The sequence below is a fragment of the Rhamphochromis sp. 'chilingali' genome, assembly GCF_963969265.1.
Source record: "Rhamphochromis sp. 'chilingali' genome assembly, chromosome: 10".
Lineage (NCBI taxonomy): Eukaryota > Metazoa > Chordata > Actinopteri > Cichliformes > Cichlidae > Rhamphochromis > Rhamphochromis sp. 'chilingali'.
In genome coordinates, this window is record NC_137937.1 from 27,449,398 (window position 1) to 27,470,240 (window position 20,843).

The 20,843-nt window shown below is 39.0% G+C and overlaps 2 protein-coding genes across 4 annotated transcripts; both read left to right on the top strand.

The window, feature by feature from the left end:
- Positions 1–244: 244 nt before the first annotated feature.
- Positions 245–14,830, top strand: spef2 (sperm flagellar 2). Of its 3 annotated transcripts, none has more exons than XM_080893110.1 (39): positions 245–426; positions 684–786; positions 885–1,137; positions 1,327–1,485; positions 1,629–1,772; positions 1,875–1,945; positions 2,085–2,295; positions 2,478–2,666; positions 3,644–3,831; positions 4,698–4,869; positions 5,095–5,317; positions 5,456–5,529; positions 5,673–5,736; positions 5,856–5,896; positions 6,117–6,220; positions 6,355–6,602; positions 6,719–6,788; positions 6,877–7,031; positions 7,205–7,378; positions 7,533–7,666; positions 7,919–8,046; positions 8,191–8,329; positions 8,457–8,594; positions 8,684–8,829; positions 8,947–9,009; positions 9,099–9,177; positions 9,442–9,501; positions 9,600–9,723; positions 9,799–9,924; positions 10,083–10,221; positions 10,552–10,624; positions 10,726–10,882; positions 10,983–11,089; positions 11,223–11,405; positions 11,654–11,746; positions 12,098–12,268; positions 12,347–12,556; positions 13,013–13,135; positions 13,528–14,830. In XM_080893110.1, the coding sequence occupies exons 1-39, from the start codon at positions 369–371 to the stop codon at positions 13,591–13,593; spliced, it is 5,160 nt and encodes a 1,719-aa protein (XP_080749236.1). In that variant the 5' UTR covers positions 245–368; the 3' UTR covers positions 13,594–14,830. The 3 variants fall into 3 exon arrangements, with proteins under 3 accessions (XP_080749236.1, XP_080749235.1, XP_080749237.1); XM_080893109.1 differs by having other exon boundaries at positions 8,944–9,009; positions 13,528–14,829; XM_080893111.1 differs by lacking the exon at positions 11,654–11,746 and having other exon boundaries at positions 8,944–9,009.
- Positions 14,831–17,724: 2,894 nt separating this feature from the next.
- pdxp (pyridoxal (pyridoxine, vitamin B6) phosphatase) lies at positions 17,725–20,720 on the top strand. Its single transcript, XM_080895138.1, has 2 exons — positions 17,725–18,529; positions 19,382–20,720. The coding sequence occupies exons 1-2, from the start codon at positions 17,932–17,934 to the stop codon at positions 19,726–19,728; spliced, it is 945 nt and encodes a 314-aa protein (XP_080751264.1). The 5' UTR covers positions 17,725–17,931; the 3' UTR covers positions 19,729–20,720.
- The last annotated feature ends 123 nt before the right edge of the window (positions 20,721–20,843 follow it).

The following is a 20,843-nucleotide window of genomic DNA, read 5'->3' on the forward strand; positions in this document are numbered from 1 at the left end:
CCCAGTGTGCTATTATTAAGTCCCCATTACAAATTATTATTTTACTTTAATGTCTGATGATGGTTGTGTAGCTAAAAATACTTTTGTCCCTTTAGTATTAAGTAGCACAGGTTCTGGATCGGTTAGCAGTTATTAATTCTAGTTTTTAATTACACTTGTTTGTGAAATAAAAACTGATCCAGGGTAAGCTATACTGAGGCATTCTAATAACGCCAGCGGTAATGTTGATAGGGCGCCATGGCAACGGTGTACCAGTGGGATATGCTCCGCTGTTTTTTCTGACGTTATCCTGGGGCTAAAATGTCATAGTCTTAGTAGCGTTAGGTGGTGTGTTGTCTGAGTATAAATGTAAGAGCTGAAAAAGTACGATGTCGGATATATTGTGCCGGTGGCTGAACCAGGAGCTCCAGCTGTCAAAGGCTGTAGGTAAGTTTGTCCAACGAACTAGCTGCTAGCTTAATGAAGCTAAAGTTCGGTATAGATGTTGTTATTAGCTCCTGGACGCTAAAAAGACAAAGGGCTAGTCCATCTATAAAGTCAACAATCCAAGGGATATTATTTCAAAGTTAATACACAATACTCATCAACACGTTAACTCATTAAGCCAATAGTTTGTCTGGACTGCTCAAAATATATTATACCAGTCTTTGTTTGGGTAAATGACTAAATGTTCATCTCTACAGAGCCAAAGACCATTGCCAAAGATTTCGCCAGTGGTTACCTAATGGGGGAAGTTTTGCATAAATATCAGCTGCAAAACGATTTCAATATGTTTATGAAGAAAGAGTAAGTTGCCCCTTTTTCTGTCTCTTAGCTACAGGTGCTTAATTCTGCAGTTCATTTAAGGTGTTCATAATAAGTGTAAATCACACCTTTCGTTTTAGCACCTCTGTCTCCAAACTGAATAATTTTACCCGCCTTGAGCCTACTCTCCAATTACTTGGGATCTCCTTCGACATAAACACAGCCCAAGACCTAATTCAGGAGAAGCAGGGGGCTGCCACACGCCTCCTATACCAACTCTATGTCTCACTTGAGAAGAACAGGAAAGCAGAAATTAGTGGGACAATGATGGAAATTATGCAGCCAGCAGGATGTGCAAGCCTGCACAAAAAGGAGCATCAGATCTATTCTGACGTAAGAGGGCTGTTTGTTGAGTTTTGTATGTGCTTATTAGAGGCTTTTTTCCTTTTGAAGCAGGTTTGTTTTGATCGGTAAGAAACATATTTAGAGTTTAAAAATGTTTTGCTTTTTACGAATAATGAAAAATGAAATCATGATTTGGGCCCTTAGGTGTATTTTCAAGTGTTTTTTCCTTTCACATAGCGACTGCGTCAGGTGGTGAAACGTGATACAGAATTGAAACTTCAGAAAATTTCCCAGCACTATGAGGAGAAATTCCAGCAGTTTGTGGTGACCCCTCCGATCGAGCAGAAGAGACAAGTCAAAGTCCAGGATGAGAAAAGACTGAAGAATATTGACAAGGTGCTGGAAGATTAAATAGAATATTAGCTTACTTAAATTGGTCTATAACTAAAACCCCTTTCCTTTCTTACATTATCTTATATTATGCTATTGCAATAAATAAAGTTTGAGATACTTACTACTCTGAACTGTGTATGTTGCAGTTGCAGGCATTTCATCAGAAGCACAAAGGCATGACTTTTAACCAGACCACTTATATGCAGGTGCCTAAGCCACCTCCATACATTTCACAACTCAGCCTAAAGAAGAGACAGCAGCAGCAGAAGCGCAAAGAACGGCAAGCACAGGTGTGATAGAGCTAAAAATGCTGTAATAATTTCCTAACCCATAGAGGAAATTTCATTTTTGGTCTGTTGTCTCTTGGGTGTTATTGTGTTTTGTTCACATAGATAGTCCAGACTGAAATAGTCCAGTTTGAGACAAACAGGAAGATGGTAATTACTGCTGGGTTATCATCAAGGTAAGAGAAAAGGAAAATATTTTATTTATGAACTAAGCATATTTTTAAATGTCTGTTTTAATGGACATTTGTTCCACTCTTAAATCTTTGCTACCATATAACTTTTTACATATGTTTTTTTCTTTCTTTCTATTTTTAGTGGTCAGTCCCCCATAGATTTTTCCCTTGGTAGCAGCAGTCAGGGCCGTGATTTGCTTGGACGTGGAAATAAGGTGATGTTACAGTCCAGCAACAGATACATACAAGAAATCCGAAAGAGGCTGGAGGAAAATGCTATAGCTTGCAAGGAGAGAGAGAAAAGACAAGACAGATTCCTGGTGGAGCAGCTCAAGGTCCATGAAGCTCAGGAGGTGAAACATCTCGCTTAGAAATATTAATAGCCTTTGTTAGATATACTTAAAAAATCCAGTGGTTCTCAAATGTTTTTCCATCCCTCCTATTTTCTTTGACCTCAAATAGTCTGTTATTTGACTGTCATTTGTCATTTTAACCCCCAAATCAGCTAATTAGCCTCCTCTTCCCCACCCTTCAGGAGGCACGACGAGAGGAGCAACTGGTGAAGCGACTGACACGTCAGACTCAGCAGGAGCAGCGTTTGGCAACCCAGCTACTTCAGATACGTATGCAGAAGGAGGTCATCCGAGAGAACCGCCTGTTCAGAGAACAGCAGTACCAGCAGCGGAGAGAGAGAGACTTCCAGGAAGCTCTGGACAGGGAGGCGGTGAGATAGGATGATATATGAGGAGGGATGTCTCACTGCTGTTGTTTTGTATTAGGCTTGGTCAGTAATAGTATCAATTGTCGAGTAGGGATAAAAATAAAAGGCCAGATTTACACAGGTTGTATTGCATCAATAGAATTTGTTATCTTGAAGAGAAACAGATGGACTTGAGAGGTATAGATAAAGGATATACTAAGAGTGTATGAATCATGTCCATTCAGTGGTCACAGATACACTACAGATGACAGATTTAGTGGAAAACAAATTAGTGATGTTCATGGTTCACTATGGTTTCAGTGTGAAAATATAGCTTTTTTATTAGCGTATAATTATTAGCAGTGGTATAGATTTACAGGTTAACTGTTATCACTTTATAACATTATAAGTTTAATTGTCAACAAATCCCAATAAAAGACAAAAAGCAGATATGATGAAACAGTATGGGGGTGGAGTACTGTGGCACAGACGAATAAACAATGAATACACAACAATGCTAAATACTTTAATTACTGTTTTTTTTTTATAGTTTTTATGGGATTTGATGACAGTGGCACGAACATAGAGTCACTTAACTAAATGTCAAATATTTTGTATGTTGTCACCATTTTGTGCTGGTTTTATCACTAATTTAATTTCTCAGGCAACATCAGAGGAGAATTTTGTGAAAACATTTTTCAAATTCAGCTGTTATTTACAGAAGAAATGTAGAAAATCATATAATTAAATGTACACAGAATCTCTTATAGGGTCTTTTTGTGCCTTTTTGTGCACTAGGCAGTAGTAGTGATAAATTCTCCTTTTTGTTATTTTTTGTCTTCAGAACTCTTTGTGAATAAAACTTAGTACTAAATTTTATGCAGTAAATGATGAAATGTAATATTTAGCATCTTCCCTAATTTCTTAAAAACACTGGTGATTAGCAGGAACCTTTATACCTTCTCCATTGATTCCCTCTTTCTGACTGGGGTCTCATATAGGCTCTGGCTCAGCAGGCTAAGTTGGATCGTGCAGAAGAGATCAAAAAGGAGCTTGAATTCTGTAACAGGATTGCTGTTGAGAGAACTCAAAGGAAATATAAGAAGCATTTTGAGAACTGCAGGGGCATTTTGGAGCAGATAATGGACTTGGCCACAAAGGTTGGAGAATATCGACTGCTCAATGGAAAGTACGTAACATAGTTGCTTTGTAAAGATGAAGTATAAATGCAGCAAATGGTTTCAAAACAGACCTCTTGGTCATTTGATAAATGTGTGAAAATTCAAAAATGTGTTATGTATGTTTTCAGAGGGTACCACTAATAAGTTGCAGAAATATTTTTACATTGGCAACTTCATGATGTGAATAATTGGACTAAGGGTGAAAAGAGCACGTACTCTGCTCTATATACAGATTTAATTTGTTTAAATTAGAACACATTTTTTTCTGAAAAAGTAACTGAAATAATTTGGGCACTTTTTAAAATATAGATTATATTTTATTTTAGTTTCTTTTTACTCAAAAACAAAATAGAAAGTATTTTAGGAAAGTACTGACAAACTGAAATCTAACTGAAAGTTGTTTTTAATGTTAATGCTAAAGCACTGCACAGTATGGTGCAAATGCTGATGTGAGTTCAAACCTGTGAAAAAATACCAATATTGGAAACTGTCATTGTACAACTGACCAGTGGTCAAATAAAATCGGGCCATGTAAATGTCCAGACTGTCTTTTCTCATGCTCATCATGCCCCATATTTGCTTTTTTTGATCTATCCGTCTATCTGCAATGCTGTATGTATGTTATACTAGGTTTTACATGTCTCATGTCCTGTGTCAGCGCTCCTACTCATGACCAGATTAAGCATCCCTGCAGAGTTTATTTACAGCATTTTCCACCTCAGTGAACATTGATTGACTAAATGAATACATTTAGACAACATTAAGAAACGTATTACGGTTGAATTAAGAGACTGGAGATTGTTCAGATTTATAGTCCATATCCAACCTCAGAATTCAAGCTTTGCCTCCTGTCATTTTCTGCTATGATGTCCAGTCGGATTCCAGAGAAGCTGATGAGAGAGTGGAAGGAATTGCTGTTCAGTGGTCTTCCACTTTATGAGCCAGTAAAGGACCGCCAGCCAGGGTTTGGGTTCCGTGAACCACTAGACACTATAGAGCTTCAGAAGCAGGAGATACTCAACAACCAGGACTATGATGAATACACTGTGAGTTTGAAATATGAATGCAGTGTTTCAAACATATTTTGTATGCACATTTGCCTGCCCTTAGCTAACTTTTGTTGACGAGGTAACTTTATTTAGAATAAAAAGTGGCATTGATTGAGCGATTGAGCTACATTTTTGACATTGAAGAAGTGTGTATCTAAATTCAAGTACCCGATGCTGTCTGAATGCCTAAGGTCCTCTTTGTCTTTGACATACGTTTGTCAGAATATGATGGGTGAGTGGGGATGGCCAGAGGAAGCTGTGGAAGTGAAATTACCCGTGACCAACAATGATATTCTTGGGTACATTGTCCAACGACTGAGGAACGTTGTTGATCCACCCATCACTGAACCATCATCATCCCTATTTCCACACTTTATCCTTAAGGCCTGTGTCCTTGGAAAGTTTTGCTCTGGCAAGACCACCTGCCTGTCCAAGATTGCTGAAGGCATGATATAAGAAATGCATATACAAACACAAAGTTAATCTCCACTTAAATCTTTACTTATATTATACTTGTATTATAAATGGATATTGGATATAATTGCATGGTTAGTTGTCACTGTATGTATTGTTTCTGCTTCAGCACATGGCATCTACGTCTTATCGACTGATACTTTGATTGAAGAGGCACTGAATGCTCACAAGAACGGAGAGAAGGTTAGTTAGAGACAGTAAAATGAGTACTGTAACTTTAGTAGCATCCATTGTTATTATAAATAGACTTTAAAAGATTTTTCACGGCAAACATTTCAGTTATTTCTGCTGTCATTTCAAACAATTATTTTGGACAAAATTAACAGGGCACAGCGCAGCAGCGTGAGGAAGACAATGAGCAACCTCTCGCAAACACATCAGTGAAATCTGGTGGGTTACTGAAGGTCTAATGATTTTATTCTACTCTGTTTTGTATTATACACAATGGTGTGTTTCTTTGCTTAGTACACAAAGCTGTTATCATCACTTCTTTTTTCATCTTTTTCCAGATCTTGAAAACCAAGAAGAAAATAGAGCTGGTAATGCAACAGTAAGTGCTGTTTGTGTACTGTATGTGTTGTATTTATCATCTTTGAATTTACTTATCATTTTTCTATTTACTTATACTACGTAACAGCCTGTATCCATTTTATAACACCAATCTGCCTGAGGGAAATTGTTTTTGATCTTTGTTGTTAAAAAAAAACAAATATATATTTGGAAAATCGAATGATTTGGAATTTGGGTAAAAGCTTTTCTTACTTTTCCAGCTTTCGAAGCGAGCCATACAAGGAGCTGCTGTGGAAAAAGAGCTGAGGAAAGGGAACACTATCCCTAATGAGCTGTTAGTGGACATTATAGTAGAGGCGATCAGGTGAGAAATGTTGAGGCCATTGTCTTAATTTTACCAGTAAATGTCATGTTGGTAATAGAAATCCAAATATTCATATACTAAATGAACAACAAATCATGCTCTACATAGTGAAATAATTATTGTGTCTGCATTAGTCAGCTTCCATCTCAGTCAGGTTGGATTCTGGATGGATTCCCATTTGACATCGCTCAGGCACATCTTCTAGAGAAAGCCCTTGGTGGAGATGTATCCTTAGAAAAGGAAGTTGTAAATAGCAGCAAGAACCTTGCTAAAGATCCCAATCCACCAAAACCTCCACCACCCCCTGCACCTGTGCTGGACCTGGTTTTGCTCCTGGATATCCCTGATGAGCATGCAATCAGTCGTGGATACACTAAAATGGGTTTGATAAACTCTTAGGAGCTTAAAAATGTATATTAAGATTCACCCAAATATTAACTGTTAGGCTGTGTTTACATGAAACAAGTTAAATCTTAGTGTAATGTTTATGTTGTGCAGATCTGGACGATGCTCCTAGAACCTCCCAGCATGCAGACAAGAATGTGTATCTGGCACAGATTGGACACAGGTACAAAAGAAGAAAATAGGGAGCTTAATTTGAAGGAATAACCTTTGTTCTGTGTCTGTTAATATCCAACATGATTTCTTCCCTTCAGGATAACAGCTTTTCAGGATACCTGGCCAAAACTGGAGAAATGGTTTGGCGAAAAGCAAAACATTTTGGTCCGTGTTGATGCAGATGTAGACGTTCAGGAGCTTTACAGTAGGGTGGAGTCTATCCTGCATCAAGCTATGTTGAAAACACAGGGAGGTGAGTGGTTGGAGTTTTGTAATTCAGCTCAATTTAGTGAACTTGGATTGTCATCGTCCTTGCCTATGCTTCCAGGATTAGCTACAGTACTTTTATTTATATAGTAAACTAAGTGTTGTAGATCACTTCTTCATAGCATTTACTTTCAAAATTATGACATATTCTCTTATCAGCTTTTTCCAGTCCTCCTGTTGAAAATGCCGTACTAGACAGTGCAAAAGCTCCCAAGTTGTCCTCTTCAAGTGTACCTTCAGGTGTAGACCAGCCTACAGCTCTCACTGAAGAAACTATTGAGCCCACAGAGTCCTGCTCCAGCCTTAAAGAGGAAGAGGTCCAAAGTCTCAGAGGTGACTTGCTCAGTATTCTGCTAATTTAAACAATTATGTGTGTCTTTTCACTGACTTGTTTTAGGTCATTTGATATTTTTGACAAATAAGTATATTAGGGTGGTTTGGCACTAATTTGTGATTATTTACATATTTTTTCTTGCTTTCTCAAAAGGGCCCAGTAGGAGTGCATCACTATCCTCAGTGTGCAGTGTTAGCTGTCAAGGAGCCCCCAAAAACTCACCTAAGTCTAAGTCTTTCTGCCCCCGATCATCTGTCCAGCTCTATGTGGATGAGCCACTTCCTCCAGTATGATACGACCCTGTATACATTTGTTGTCTTCCCTGAAAGATTTAGTTTTGTTAGTTAGCGGATATGACTCCCTGGAGGTAACTATAGGGAGGCTTTATTACACAATTTAGTCCATGAGCAGTTTCAGAGTTAATGAGATTTATTAGATGAAATTCGTTGCTATATATCTTCTGCTGCATTAAAGAGTATTTTGTTTGGTTTTGTCTTTTTTTACTCTGTCCTCTCATACTTCCATTTGATCCTGTCTAGGAGATCCCAGAGTACCTGTGCTCATACTGGGACACATTGTGCGATTCTTATGTAGACGGTGTAAAGACGGTGATGCAAGAGCTGCGCTTGCAACGCTCTGTTATCAACCATCACCTGTTTAATATCAGGTATTCTGCCAAGCCTTTGTTTAAACCTATAGGTCAGAAATGTTTTACAAATAAAAGATGAATTTTCATTGAAAACAATCATTTATGAAAACTGGTGCTATATTAATTTATTAATGTGCATTCTTTGGTTTTTGGTGTCTGCAGAGAGCATTACAAACATTATTTGGGGCGCCCAGACTTAAAGCAGGAGTTAGTGTCTCAATGGCAGAAGAACTTCAACAGCATACCCGATGATATGAAAGAAGATGAGGATACCAAAGAAGAGCTACATCTGAGATTGGATGTAAGACTTTACAATACAAAACAAAACAAATATTCCTAAAATCATGAAATTTGTATTAAAAACCGATGAAATAAACTTAAAATAAAAAAAACATATATTTATGATTTAATGATTTGCGGGCATACAGGAGCTACGTGAACGTTTGTGGGACATTACTGACAAGCGTAAGGAGCAGGATGAGCAAGAGAGGGCTTCTCTCATGAGTGATGGTTGGTTGGAGGAGCACATTGTTGTTCTCGTCAACCACCACTCTATACTTACGCAGGTAACATTGTAGTTTTTGTTTTGGCTATGTCTCTTACATAAAATGTTTCTTAAATATCACCATAATCTTTGATTGTTAATGCTGTGTAGGTGGAGTTGAACCGCTTCCAGGAGACGCTCTGTATTCTCAGGGTCTACTATTTAAGCATGTGTGGACAGATGCTTCCCAAACCACTCTCAACTTTTTTTTATGTTCCTTTAATGGAAAACACAGAAAATAAGGATCAGGATGAGAGGCAAGACGGATATTATTATTAGCCGCTCAGACATATTAATACATATTAATTAGTGAAATGATAGGATGCTAAATATTTACACATAATGAGCACAGAAAGTTTTTGTTTCATCAGTAGTGAACCACCAGGATCAAGTTTGTGCAATCTGGATGAAGGAGAGGACAAGAAGAAGTTACATTTGTAAGGGAGAAGCACACTTGCACTGGTTTTCATTGTTTGTTGTTCAGTCATAGAAACACTTCCCTGTTTTGTTTTGTTTTTTTCTTTAGTACTCCACTCACCAGACATCCTGGAGCCTCTGGAAGGGTCTCCAAGACAAAAGGCCAAGATCAGCCAGAACCTGTTCAAGTCAGATTTCCTGTCTCTCTTTATGTGCCCTTTATTTTTCAGCGTACACACACACACACACACACACACACACACACACACACACACACACACACACACACACACACACACACACACACACACACACACACACACACACATAGACACATCTTGCTAATGTTAATGGATTTTAGATGCGGTTTGTGAATTTGTACCTTAACTTACATAAAAATGTTGATGTTATTGACCATTTCACTTTAAAAAAATTTTTTTAAAATATACTAGCCACCACATGAAAAACTGATATCTGGCTATGAGGAAGCACTCACAGCTATCAGCAATCTGGTAATGGTCTATGTATATTCCTAAAAAAAATTCATGGAGGTATTTTTATGGAAGTATATACTTGATTTCTGAATGGAATGGATTATATATTTCTATAGGTGTCAGGAGAAACAGACCGGTCGGAGATAAAAGAGCAGGACGAGAAACTACCAGAGAAAGAAAAGGAGAAAGCCTCCACAAGTGAAAATAAAACCAACAAACAAAAGGAGTCATCCAAAAAAGGCATGTCTCATGTAGATTATTAATAAAGTCATAGTGGTGCCCACACAACTTTCACTGTTCATTTTGTTGCTCCAGATCAGTCATCCCTACCACAGACACCCAGCCAGGCAACAGCCGAGGAGAGAAACTCAGAGAAGTCTTATAATCCTAAAGTTAGAGAAAAATTGCACGGAGAATATTCAGCTGCAGTAACTCATGAGGGTATACACACACACACACACACACACACACACACACACACACACACACACACACACACACACACACACACACACACACACACACACACTAAGTGGTTTCTCTCTCTGCCTCTTATATCCATATATATGGTTGTTTGTGTGCATGTGCCTGCTTTCTAGAGGATGCGGTAAAGGCCCGCATTGCACTGGTGAAAGCTCATGGTCTGGTGATGGTACAGTCTCTGCAAAGCACAGTAGAAGAGATTTTTGGCAACATGGAGAAGTGGCTACACGAACGCTATCTTGCAGAAATGAAGAGGTATGGTACAGTGTGAGCATCAGCTTGAAAGTCTTCAGATCTAGTAACCTATCAGTGTAATTGCATTATCTAAGCCTCACAATTTGCAAAGGGTATCACCACACGTTTGCCCCTTGATGTAATTTTTATTTATTGTGCAACAAATGATTTTAGTATGTCATTGTTACCATAATGCTATACATGTATGTCAATAGGTGCTTTTGCCACTAAGATAAATGTTATACTAATGGTCAACTTTTTATACACTATTTTTGAATCAGAGAGATTTTCTGTCATAAATGGCATAAAAGAAATTCTTCATATTTTATGAGTCTTTCTTCTTTTCTTTAGCATTGACCAATTAACAGAAGTGGTTCACCACCATATAGAGACTGGTGCTAAGTTGAAGAATGAGCTGGTGTTGGTAAGTAATGACTTCTTTCTTATATATATATATATCACATTTTAATAAATTATTCCAGAAGAATCTGACACTTCCATCATTTTCCATATTCTATTCATCAGGAGTGTTCTGACTTCTATCTGAATGGAGACTGCCGTGTGGTTGCTAGCCCACTTCCCCCTCCCCGTCCACCTCCTTTGGAGAAACCCATGAGGTCCACCCCAACCATAGCTCAGCTAGAGTTACTGTACCAGCAGCTATACAGCATTTCTCCATCAGGTGCAAATTGGAGAGACAAGCTCTGGTGTGGAGCAATTAATTCTACAGTAATGTCTGTCAGTTAATCCATTATTTACTTCTCCTCCCTGCTGACTTTAAGGCTTCATGTCTACGTCTGGGTTCTTCAGTTTGCTCAAAGATATCATAACTACTAACATGGGCAAAGACACCTTGCCTGAGCCCTGGATGGACAAAAGTGAATCGCAGGTACAGAAACTTTTAGAGTTGAGTAATAATATGTGACAGTGTGGTTTAAAGACTGCAAAACATTTCTGCCTCATGTTGTTCTGTCATATTATGCAGATTTTGCAAACAGTGTTATTGTCTGTTCTGTTCCCAGTTGATGGAGATTGTGTCTTCATTGACGGACAGCTATGAGCTGGTAGACTGGCGTCGGTTTCTGCTCAGTGCTGCTCTTCCTTGGCCATTTCCTTTGTTAAGTCAGCTGCTGGATGTGCTACAACAGTTCAAGGCAGCAGATACTGGTGACACAGGCTATATAAATGAGGAGAACTACTTGAGAGTAAGTCCATTTGTTGCTTTGTTAACTGTAACATTTTAACAGATTTTTTAAAAATCACATTAAATCATTCTACTCTAGATAAAGCTACCCTCACACTTTCTATGACCCTTCTTGTTCCGTGATCAGGCCTTGGTTTGAGTTATAATATCACATTTAGACTGTATTATGTATTTGGTAGAGTATAAAATGAAATACATACCTCCCTAAAAGGAAGTGATTAAGTAGCTTTCCTGCCTCTTTGTCATCAGACAGAGTTGTGGTTCTCCACTGAAAGTGTCCAGACTGTTCCCGAGGACCCCTCTGAGCCTGTACCTTATGTGCGTCTGGCCAACCTTCGCAAGGTGACTTCCTATCAAGCCTAAAAACTTGGTTGGGTTGTTTCACTGCCACAGTGGTAAATTTAGATGGGCGTAGTGCACAATCAACATAAATGAAAAAAAAAAAGACAAAAAAACCCCACAAAGTGTAAAAACATCAACGGTGCTATAGAGCATTTTCCAGCTTTTGAAATGTTACAATAAAAAATGCCATTTTGTTCATTTCCATATTGTAAAAATCATTAACCTACAACACAAAAGGGAGTGGATCCAGTCATTCTGATCATTTTCTAATTCTCCATCTTTTTTCAGGTTAAATGAGCTGCAGTTAATAAATGAATTAACTGTAAAATGTGGTCTTTTTTCTTTCCTCAGTTCTTTTTCCACATGTTTGCAGACCACTCCTTCTCGCCCTCTCGATTGGATTATGTGTCCATGCTGAAGTACTTTGCTGCAGACCCCAACCCCACACAGGGCTTCATCCGAGCACTTAGCGTGGTCCTTGGTCAAAAACTCACGCATTTCTCACTGAGCCATCTTGTCAAAGTGAGTATGTAAAAGGAAAAGTATCATGCAAAATCACTGCATTGCATTTCACATTATCATTGTGGGTTGTGTATTCAGTCTATGCCCATCATAGAAGAGAATGCAGACCTCTCCTCCTCTGAACTTGACTACAAGGAAGAAGGGGCTCTCAGTGCATCAAGCATTTTGGAGGATGAGCAGGAAGTGTCGATCCCTGCTCTCCTTTCTGTCATCTGCCACAAAATCACTAAGATGGAAGACAAAAGCCACGTTCCCTCCGGCAGCCCGAATCAGAAGGAGCACACTGCGGTATGGATGCCTATGAGAGCTAAAACTGAGCATTTAGTAAATTTAATAAATAAAAATTACAACTAAAATAAATGAAGGATTAGATTAATTTGGAAAATGAATAAATGTAGAAAAATAGGTGAGGTCTTATCTCAGCAAGGCTTTGTAATTTTTGTAAGTCTTACAAGATCACACACTTGTTACCTTCCAGGCACTATGTTTAGTCTTTTAATGGTACTATGATTGAGGTGCTGTCAAAATAAGATGGACCCCTGAAGAAAATCTCCAGTATAACAAACTGTTAGTTGTTGTATGTGTGTAATAGCAGAACTGAAGAACAGATGCATTTCCAAGGACAGGATTAGGAGCCATTAGGAGCAATGATAACAAAGCGTATCATGACCATGAGCATAAATATTAACCATAACACTAAGCACTTCTCTAATGATAATACTATTACTGTCTGCTGGCCTGCAGAACCTGGTGGAAGTATTCAGAGAGCTGGGATATGATCCTGAGGACCATGTCCCTTTTTCCATTCTCTCTCAGCATCCTTCTGTTCTGTCGCTGATGGAGAGTTGTACACACCACCAGCTTGTGGTAAGTTTCTACTTACTGACTTACCAGTATTGATCATAGTTTGTTTTTTTACTCTGACCCATGGCTTCAGTGAGAGTCCAACATTGCATAACCTTTGTCCTCTCCTACACTGAGTCATGTGTAGAAGTCATGCCTACTTTTCCTATTTTTCGCTTAGCAAGTTGCACCTTGACCAAATGACCAAATGCTTTTGATTACCATCAACAAGCTTCTGACATAATTCTGGCTGGATATTTGACAACTTTTCTTGGCAGAAACGTCATCTGCCCTGGAAAAAGAACACTTTAAAGAAATCATTAAATGCCCAAAATGATGATGGCTGTAAACTCAACTGTATATTTAACATAATGTGCAAATGTATTCTCACTGAGTATTCTCTCACTGTCCTTCAGAACATCCATGGAGTGTTACTGGACAGTCAGCATGGAGGAGAGACTAACAGCTCAACACTTTCATAAAGGATAAGATAAAGACATAATTCTGGCCGCACTGTGAAGAACTCTAACTTGGGAAATGCACATGTGGATGCTTTTGAAGTGTTCTAATTACTTTAATGTTTAAAATGCTATGTTAATAGGTGTGCATCCATACACTGGTGTTGTACTACATATTTGAGATGGGAACAATAACATATGGTGGTGGATTGAACTTTCATGACTGAGGTGCTTCTTTTTTAATGAACTCTGTGCATTGTCCAGGATAATTCAGATGTCAAGCCTGACTTGTCCGTCACTTCCTACTGTGGCACCAACAACCCTATCATAGTTCATTCAGGATGTATATGTTATGGTAGCAGCTTTTCACTTTTTTCATAAACGGAGAAGTATGAATAAATGATATTTCAACAAATAATGTAGATTGTTAGACAATTTGTTTTACTAAAGGCAAAAAAACATGTTATTATACCAATACTATGTTCTAATAATAGGACCTCTCTTTGTAAAAGGATGATTTTGCCAAGCATGAGGCATTTCTTGGTTTTATGGTGATAATCCAGTTTGTTCTGCTGATATCTTCTGGAAATTTGTCCACTTGTCTTGATCATTACTCAGTTTAATAAGCTGCCTGGCTCATTAAATTGAACTTTTCCATAAGAAACTGTTTTAGCAGGAAGGTTTTTATTATCTGTTTCTAATGAAGGAGAATAATTTTGTTACCACATAATACAAACAGCACGGGTAATGTATTTTGGACTTTTTTGCTTCTGGCTATCTCAGTCCTTTAGTCTGCCAAGATCCTGTTTGTCTGATTGGTGAGTAATGGCGTGTCCATCCATCCCTTTTCTTCCACAAATCCAATTCAGGCTGAAGCTTTTCCCAGCTGCCACAGAGCAAGGCTTTTGGTACACCCTGTACAGGTCATCAGTCTGTTGCAGGGCTAACACATAGAGACATATTCACACCTACAGGCAATTTAAAATTACCAATTAATCTGACTCCATGCATGTCTTTGGACTGTGAGAGGAAGACAGAGTGCTTACACAGAGACAGGGAGAACATACACACTCCATACAGAAAGGCTTCAGGCTGGATTTAAACCCAGGACCTTCTTGCTGTAAGGTTAACTACCGTGCCACCAGAGTACACACACCAATATTTTGTTAAAAAATTGCATTAGAGTATATTATATATAAGTTCATACACGATTAGGTAAACCTTACGTTGATATAAAAACAGTGAAAGCACTGTTTTTTCCAAACAACAAACAAGATTTTTACTGAGCAGGTATTACACAAATTTTAGACGACTTGTTTACATATACAAAAATGACAGGAGACACTGCTGATAAAGTCTCAGGGATCTTAAAAATAAAACAAAAATGTATGCCCATTTAGTCTCTGTTAGACTTTCTTTGAGCATTCTTGAGTTAATGGTACTGTAAAAAATAGAAAGTCATTATAGCTTCCTCTCTCTTTGTCTCAGGGACAACTTTAATGACCTCTCAAACTTCAGGAGGTTCCTGTCCATCCGGTATGAAAGGCTGCTGGAGAGAGCAGGAGATAATAACTTTCCTTCAAGAGGAACACTGTGATATTACTGACCTTGATGCTTGTAACCCCTGTTCCTTCATCCTGGAACACAAACCCAGTACATCAGGGTTATTGTCATCCATTCAACCTTTACATTACCTCAGTAATATATCATAACAGTATATAGGTACTCTCCCAATAGCTCAATATAAATAAATCAGAGGCTCAAAAGGTTTTGTGACTTTTTATATGGTTTCTTGATTCTCTCCAGGTGTCCATTATATAACTTTCTATCCTGGCACTCTGAAGGGTCAGGATCCATCCAGTATCCTACATTCCAGTGATCAGTTCCCAACTTTCTGACCACTCAAACATCTGGGCTCAGGCAATGAACCTTTTTTATTCTTTACTGACTTCTACAATAAAGGTAATATCTGCACATCATCCCTGAACACTTAGTTGTCAGTAGCACTTTAGAAATACTAATATTATAATATCTAAGCATCTGATTTCAATTATACTTACTCTGTAGTAGTACTTTTAACTTACCTCAATTATCTCTTGATTTACTGAGATTTCTTTGTTATCTAAGATCAAAAACTGTTTCCATTAGCAGACAGTCTAAATACTGTGCTGGTGGGAGGTCTTTTTCGTCCTTTCACTAATAACCAATTAGGACAGCTTTTAGTGTCCTTTCAGTGCTTTGTTGCCTTTTCTCTTTGTTGTCTAGCAGTTAGTTAAATTGCATTCATTTAAACAAGGAATATATAAGAAAATTAGAAAGCTGCTTAAGATTGTAGATGAACAAAGCAGAATCCTGGAATTTCAAAGTGCAGAGAAGAAAAACAAAATATAATAGTGATCAGAGTACATGGAACAAACATTAGTAATATATGTCCAAAATAATGTAATAAAAAAACCCTTCTACGTTATCTTAAATTGTATGTTTTTCATTGCTGATTTAAGATGGAATTTCTGTATTTTGTACATTTTTACAGAAATTATTATGAAACCAAGCCAAATTTACTACAGGTCACCTGCAGTGATAAAGAAACCAGCAAACATATGATGATTTTTAAACAGTAAAATTGTACAACAGAGGGAGTGGAAGTTAAACAATGATTAAAACATTGGAGAAGTTTAATCTCTGAAATCTAAATGTATGTATTTATTTTTCTTTAACTTATTAGAGGTCAAAAGATTAAGCTAGTTTGGACCTTTCTGCCGGCTCATGGTCTGTGAGAGAAAGGATGGACAGCGAGGCAGAAAACAGCAGTCTCTGTGCATGAATCTGTTGTTGACTTTTAAGCAATCGTGAAGTTCAAATCTGGGATGTTTTTGTGTTAGAGCACCACCTAGTGACGTGAGGTGAAGACTGCACTGAGAGTGAGCCACCGCTAGCAACTCATTAACAGAAATCTTATAACCACGTGTTGTTAAAATTATGTCTTTTAGGAGGTTTCTGCCATATCATTATTAACGTTATTGCTGTTAGGAATACCTGTAACATTTTTCGTTCTCTGTTAATAAGCATGAAGTTTCTTTTACGTCATAAGGATTATTTTGCTACTTTGTTTTTACTCTGGTATATTTCAGAGAGATATTATTATTGGCGTTATGAACAATTGGCCATGGCTTGGATACTTATCAGTAAAGAATAGAAGTTTCGTCCTCCAGGGTAAAGGCATCCAAAGTGTAGAACAGCACAAAAAATATAAAGAGCTTTATTAAATTTGCAGCGTTTGATTTGGTGTTGATTAGTTATTTATTTATTAAGCTGCATTACACATTGTTTTTTATTTTGTGTTTGTTGAAAAAAAATGGTAAAAAATAAAGGTAAAAATGAAGCAACACCCACTGGACACTTCATTAATTACACTTTGCTAGTACTAGATTGGACCCCCTTTTGAGACGACTTTAGCTTTGTGGCATGGTGCATTAACCTGCTGGAAGAAGTCATTATAAGGTGGGTGCACTTTAGGCATAAAAGGATAGACGTGGTAAGCAACAATACTCAGATAGGCTGTGGTGCTTGGATGATGCTTAATTTGTTTTAAGGGGCCCAAAGTGTACCAAGAAAATATCCCCCACACTGTGACACAACCAGTACCAGCCTGAACTGATGATACAAGTCAGACTGGAACCATGCTTTCATGCTGTTCATACCAAATTCTGACACTACCATCTGAATGCCATTAAGAAATAAAGGTTCATCAGACCAGGCAACGTATTTTAAACCACTTTTCATCCAATTTTGGAGGGCCTGGGTGAATTTCAGCCTCAGTTTCCTGCTGTTACCTGAGAGTAGTGGCAGCTGCAGTGGTCCTCAGATGCTGTGGCCCATTTGCTTCAAGGTTCAGTATGTTACCTTGGTTTTAATGAGTGATTATATAAAATGAAAAATAGGACCATTGTGCACAATGGTTACTCCTTTAAAGTATTTTAATTGTGGTGCTCTATTTTCTCCCATAGTGAGTTTGGTTTGGACTTTTTTTAATTTTTATTTAATGCCATGTTTTGTCCATCAGCCGCCACGGGGGCGCAATTAAATTTTTAGAAGGCACTATTCTTATAATCGACGAATCCAATTGGCTCAACTTTTACAGTTTGATTGGTCAGTCTTGACAGCGTGGGCGTGGTTAGGTGTCAATGTTTTTGTGGCTCGCTCCGTGTATGTAACCGCACCAAGGACTCTGCAATGTGATTTCCTGACATTGATTTGTTTTCGTATCATTTAACACGCCGTCTTCACCGCATGATGTACCAGCTTTCGACGTGGGGGATCACTAGAAGGTGAAAGACGGAAGTAACCGAGGAAAAAGCCGGAATGGCAGGCGCCTTTGGCTTTAAAGGCTGCCAGAAAATTCGAGGACCTCAGATTAGAAATCTGCTTGAGGCGAAGGACTTCTTTCTCTTCGACTGCGACGGGGTCATATGGCACGGAGAGAACGCGATAACGGGCGCCGCGAAGGTGGTGAGCTCGCTGATCCGGCGCGGCAAAAACGTGGTGTTCGTCACCAACAATTGCACCAGGCCGCGGGAGAATTATGTGCACAAGTTCTACCGGCTGGGCTTTACCGACGTGATGCTGGAGCAGATCTTTAGCTCGTCGTACTGCTCGGCTCTCTACTTGAGAGACGTCGTCAAGGTCCCTGGCCAGGTGTTTGTCATCGGCTGCGACGGACTGCGCAGAGAGCTGCAAGAGGCAGGCATCCCCTGCGTGGAGGAGGCGGATGATCCGGACGCCACCATCTACGACTGCGCCCTGGCTCCGGACGTCAAGGCAGTGCTGGTTGGACATGATGACAAACTGACTTTTCTGAAACTGGCCAAAGCCTCCTGCTACCTGAAGGACCCGGAGTGTCTGTTCCTGGCCACCGACAACGACCCCTGGCACCCTCTGTCAGGTGGAAGGATACTACCAGGTATAATGGGGATGAGGTTTAATTACCACATAGTGTTGCTCATTCACGTCACGTTAAGATATTCGTTTTTCTGCCAGACATGGATAGATTGCTAAAATGGCTTAGCGGTCAAGGGACCAGGATGTCAAGAGGTCAGAGGGCCCTAAAATTACTTATTCTGCAAAAATAGCTGGGCTTGTGCATCACAGGTTTCTTTTCACATGTTCATTAGCATGAATACGCAGTGTCAGGACAGGTCTGCAGAGAACAAATGGCTAAAACAACAAGAGCTCCGGCTTGTTGCGTTATTTAAACTTCTTTTGTTCACTGCACCACTCTTCAGGGGCCCACCACTGCACAGATACACACAGAATGCACCTGGAAGCTTCACTGCAGTATAACTAACCCACAACCTGAGGCACAGCTACCTCCTGGCCTCAGGCTTGTATCAGTTCATCATAACTAGTTTGCAGAGTTTTAAGATAAGGTAGTAATTGAGTTACCCAGAGACCATAGGGTAAAAGATGCTGGTTCAACTCAAGCTCAGGGCTCTGGTGCATGTCATCAGTCCTCTCTGCCCTCATTTCCTCCTGATATGTTTAAGATTTAAAAAAAAAAAAAAAAGCCCCAAAAAACATGTGAGAGCAGTTGTCAGTTTAGCTCACTCAGTAATCCATTTTAGATTCCACAAATCTGAAGGGTGATTTTTTTTTTCTTTCTCCAAAACAAGTGGCCCTCTGGAAAATATTTATGGCTTGTACCTACTGACTGAGCAGCTTATATGAGATTCGCAGAACTATTAATAGCATGCAGCTGGAAATGAAAGTGGTTGGTGGTGATTCAGTCATCTTTACTCCGCCTCTCCCCCTGCAGGTTCTGGCTCCCTCACAGCAGCCTTGGAGGTGGCCTCAGGACGCAAGGCCACTGTGATCGGAAAGCCCAGCCGCTTCATGTTCGAATGCATCTCCAGTCAGTTCAGAGGGGTGGATCCCGCCCAGTGCCTGATGGTCGGGGACCGCCTCGAGACGGACATGCTGTTCGGGTCCAACTGCGGCCTCGACACCATGCTCACTCTCACTGGTGTGTCTCAGATTGAGGAGGCCCAGGAGTACAGGAATAGTGACCAAACCACCAACCACAGCTTGGTGCCCGACTACGTGGTGGACACCATTGCTGATTTCTTACCGGCTTTTGAGGAACTGGACGAACAGAGCAACTGAAGAGTCTGTCTCCTGTACAGAGCACAGATTGCTTCAAGTGCAATGTTGAGTCTTTAGTTTCTTAATAAATAAGAAGGCGCTGTTTATGTTGTGACCAAGACTGATTTAGGGCAAATCATTTCCATAATCACAGTAATCCAGTGCATACCTCAGTGTTTCTTCAAGTGTTGTGCTCATTTTGTGACTTGACAGTTTCTGTAGCTTTACGTGTTTATAATAATCTATGAATATACTGCAGTTTTGTGTTCACACAGATCATACCGTGTTTGATATTGAGTTTTAAACATCCAGAGGTATTTTTGTAAAGCCATGAATTGTTCTGAATTCATGTGTTTAGAAGCTGGCTGTTTAAAGTTTGTTGCCAAACAGGAGACATGTACTTACTAATGCTGAATTATCTTCAAGTGTGCTTGCCTAGGTGTCACTTCTAATTATAATCACAAGAAGATAAAAAAAAAAAAACTAACAGTGTGAGCTTTTCTCAGCTCTGGTAGAGACTAAGCTGACAATCTGCCAGGCAGACAGGTAAAGTGTTCATTCACTTCCGGCCTTTCTGTCATTTCTGTGCTACTTGTGCCAATATTCATCAGAGTAAACGGCTGAAACTCATAGCTAGAAAGCCAATAATGGTTGCCTATCATACTGCACTGTTGTGAACTTTCAGTGTTATTAATGTTTACTATATAGAGCATGCCAGCAATGGTAACAATAAATACCTTAAATTAATTTTTTCTTGAAAAGAGTGGTGGCCTGTTACTAGAATTCCCTTTATGTCTGCTTGTTTAGAATCTGCACAATCAAATTCCAACAATAAAATAATCCAACATTATTTTAATCATTTAAATCCAGCCGTTCACATGAACTCAATGTACTTTCATGCAGCATGGTTGCCTCAACTACCTCACCAGCCTTTTAGCTCCAAAAACCATCAGTTCAAGTGCAGCGAGAGACATGGAAAGTCCAACTTCCTTCTGTATACTAGAGCCTCCTGCTTGGATTTTAGTCAGCATGTAAAATTAGATAAATTGGACGAATAAAAAAGATGAGTTGATGATTTTGTTTTTAAACTAAAATTGATTAAAAACAAATCTTTGAGAAAAATATGCAATGCCAGG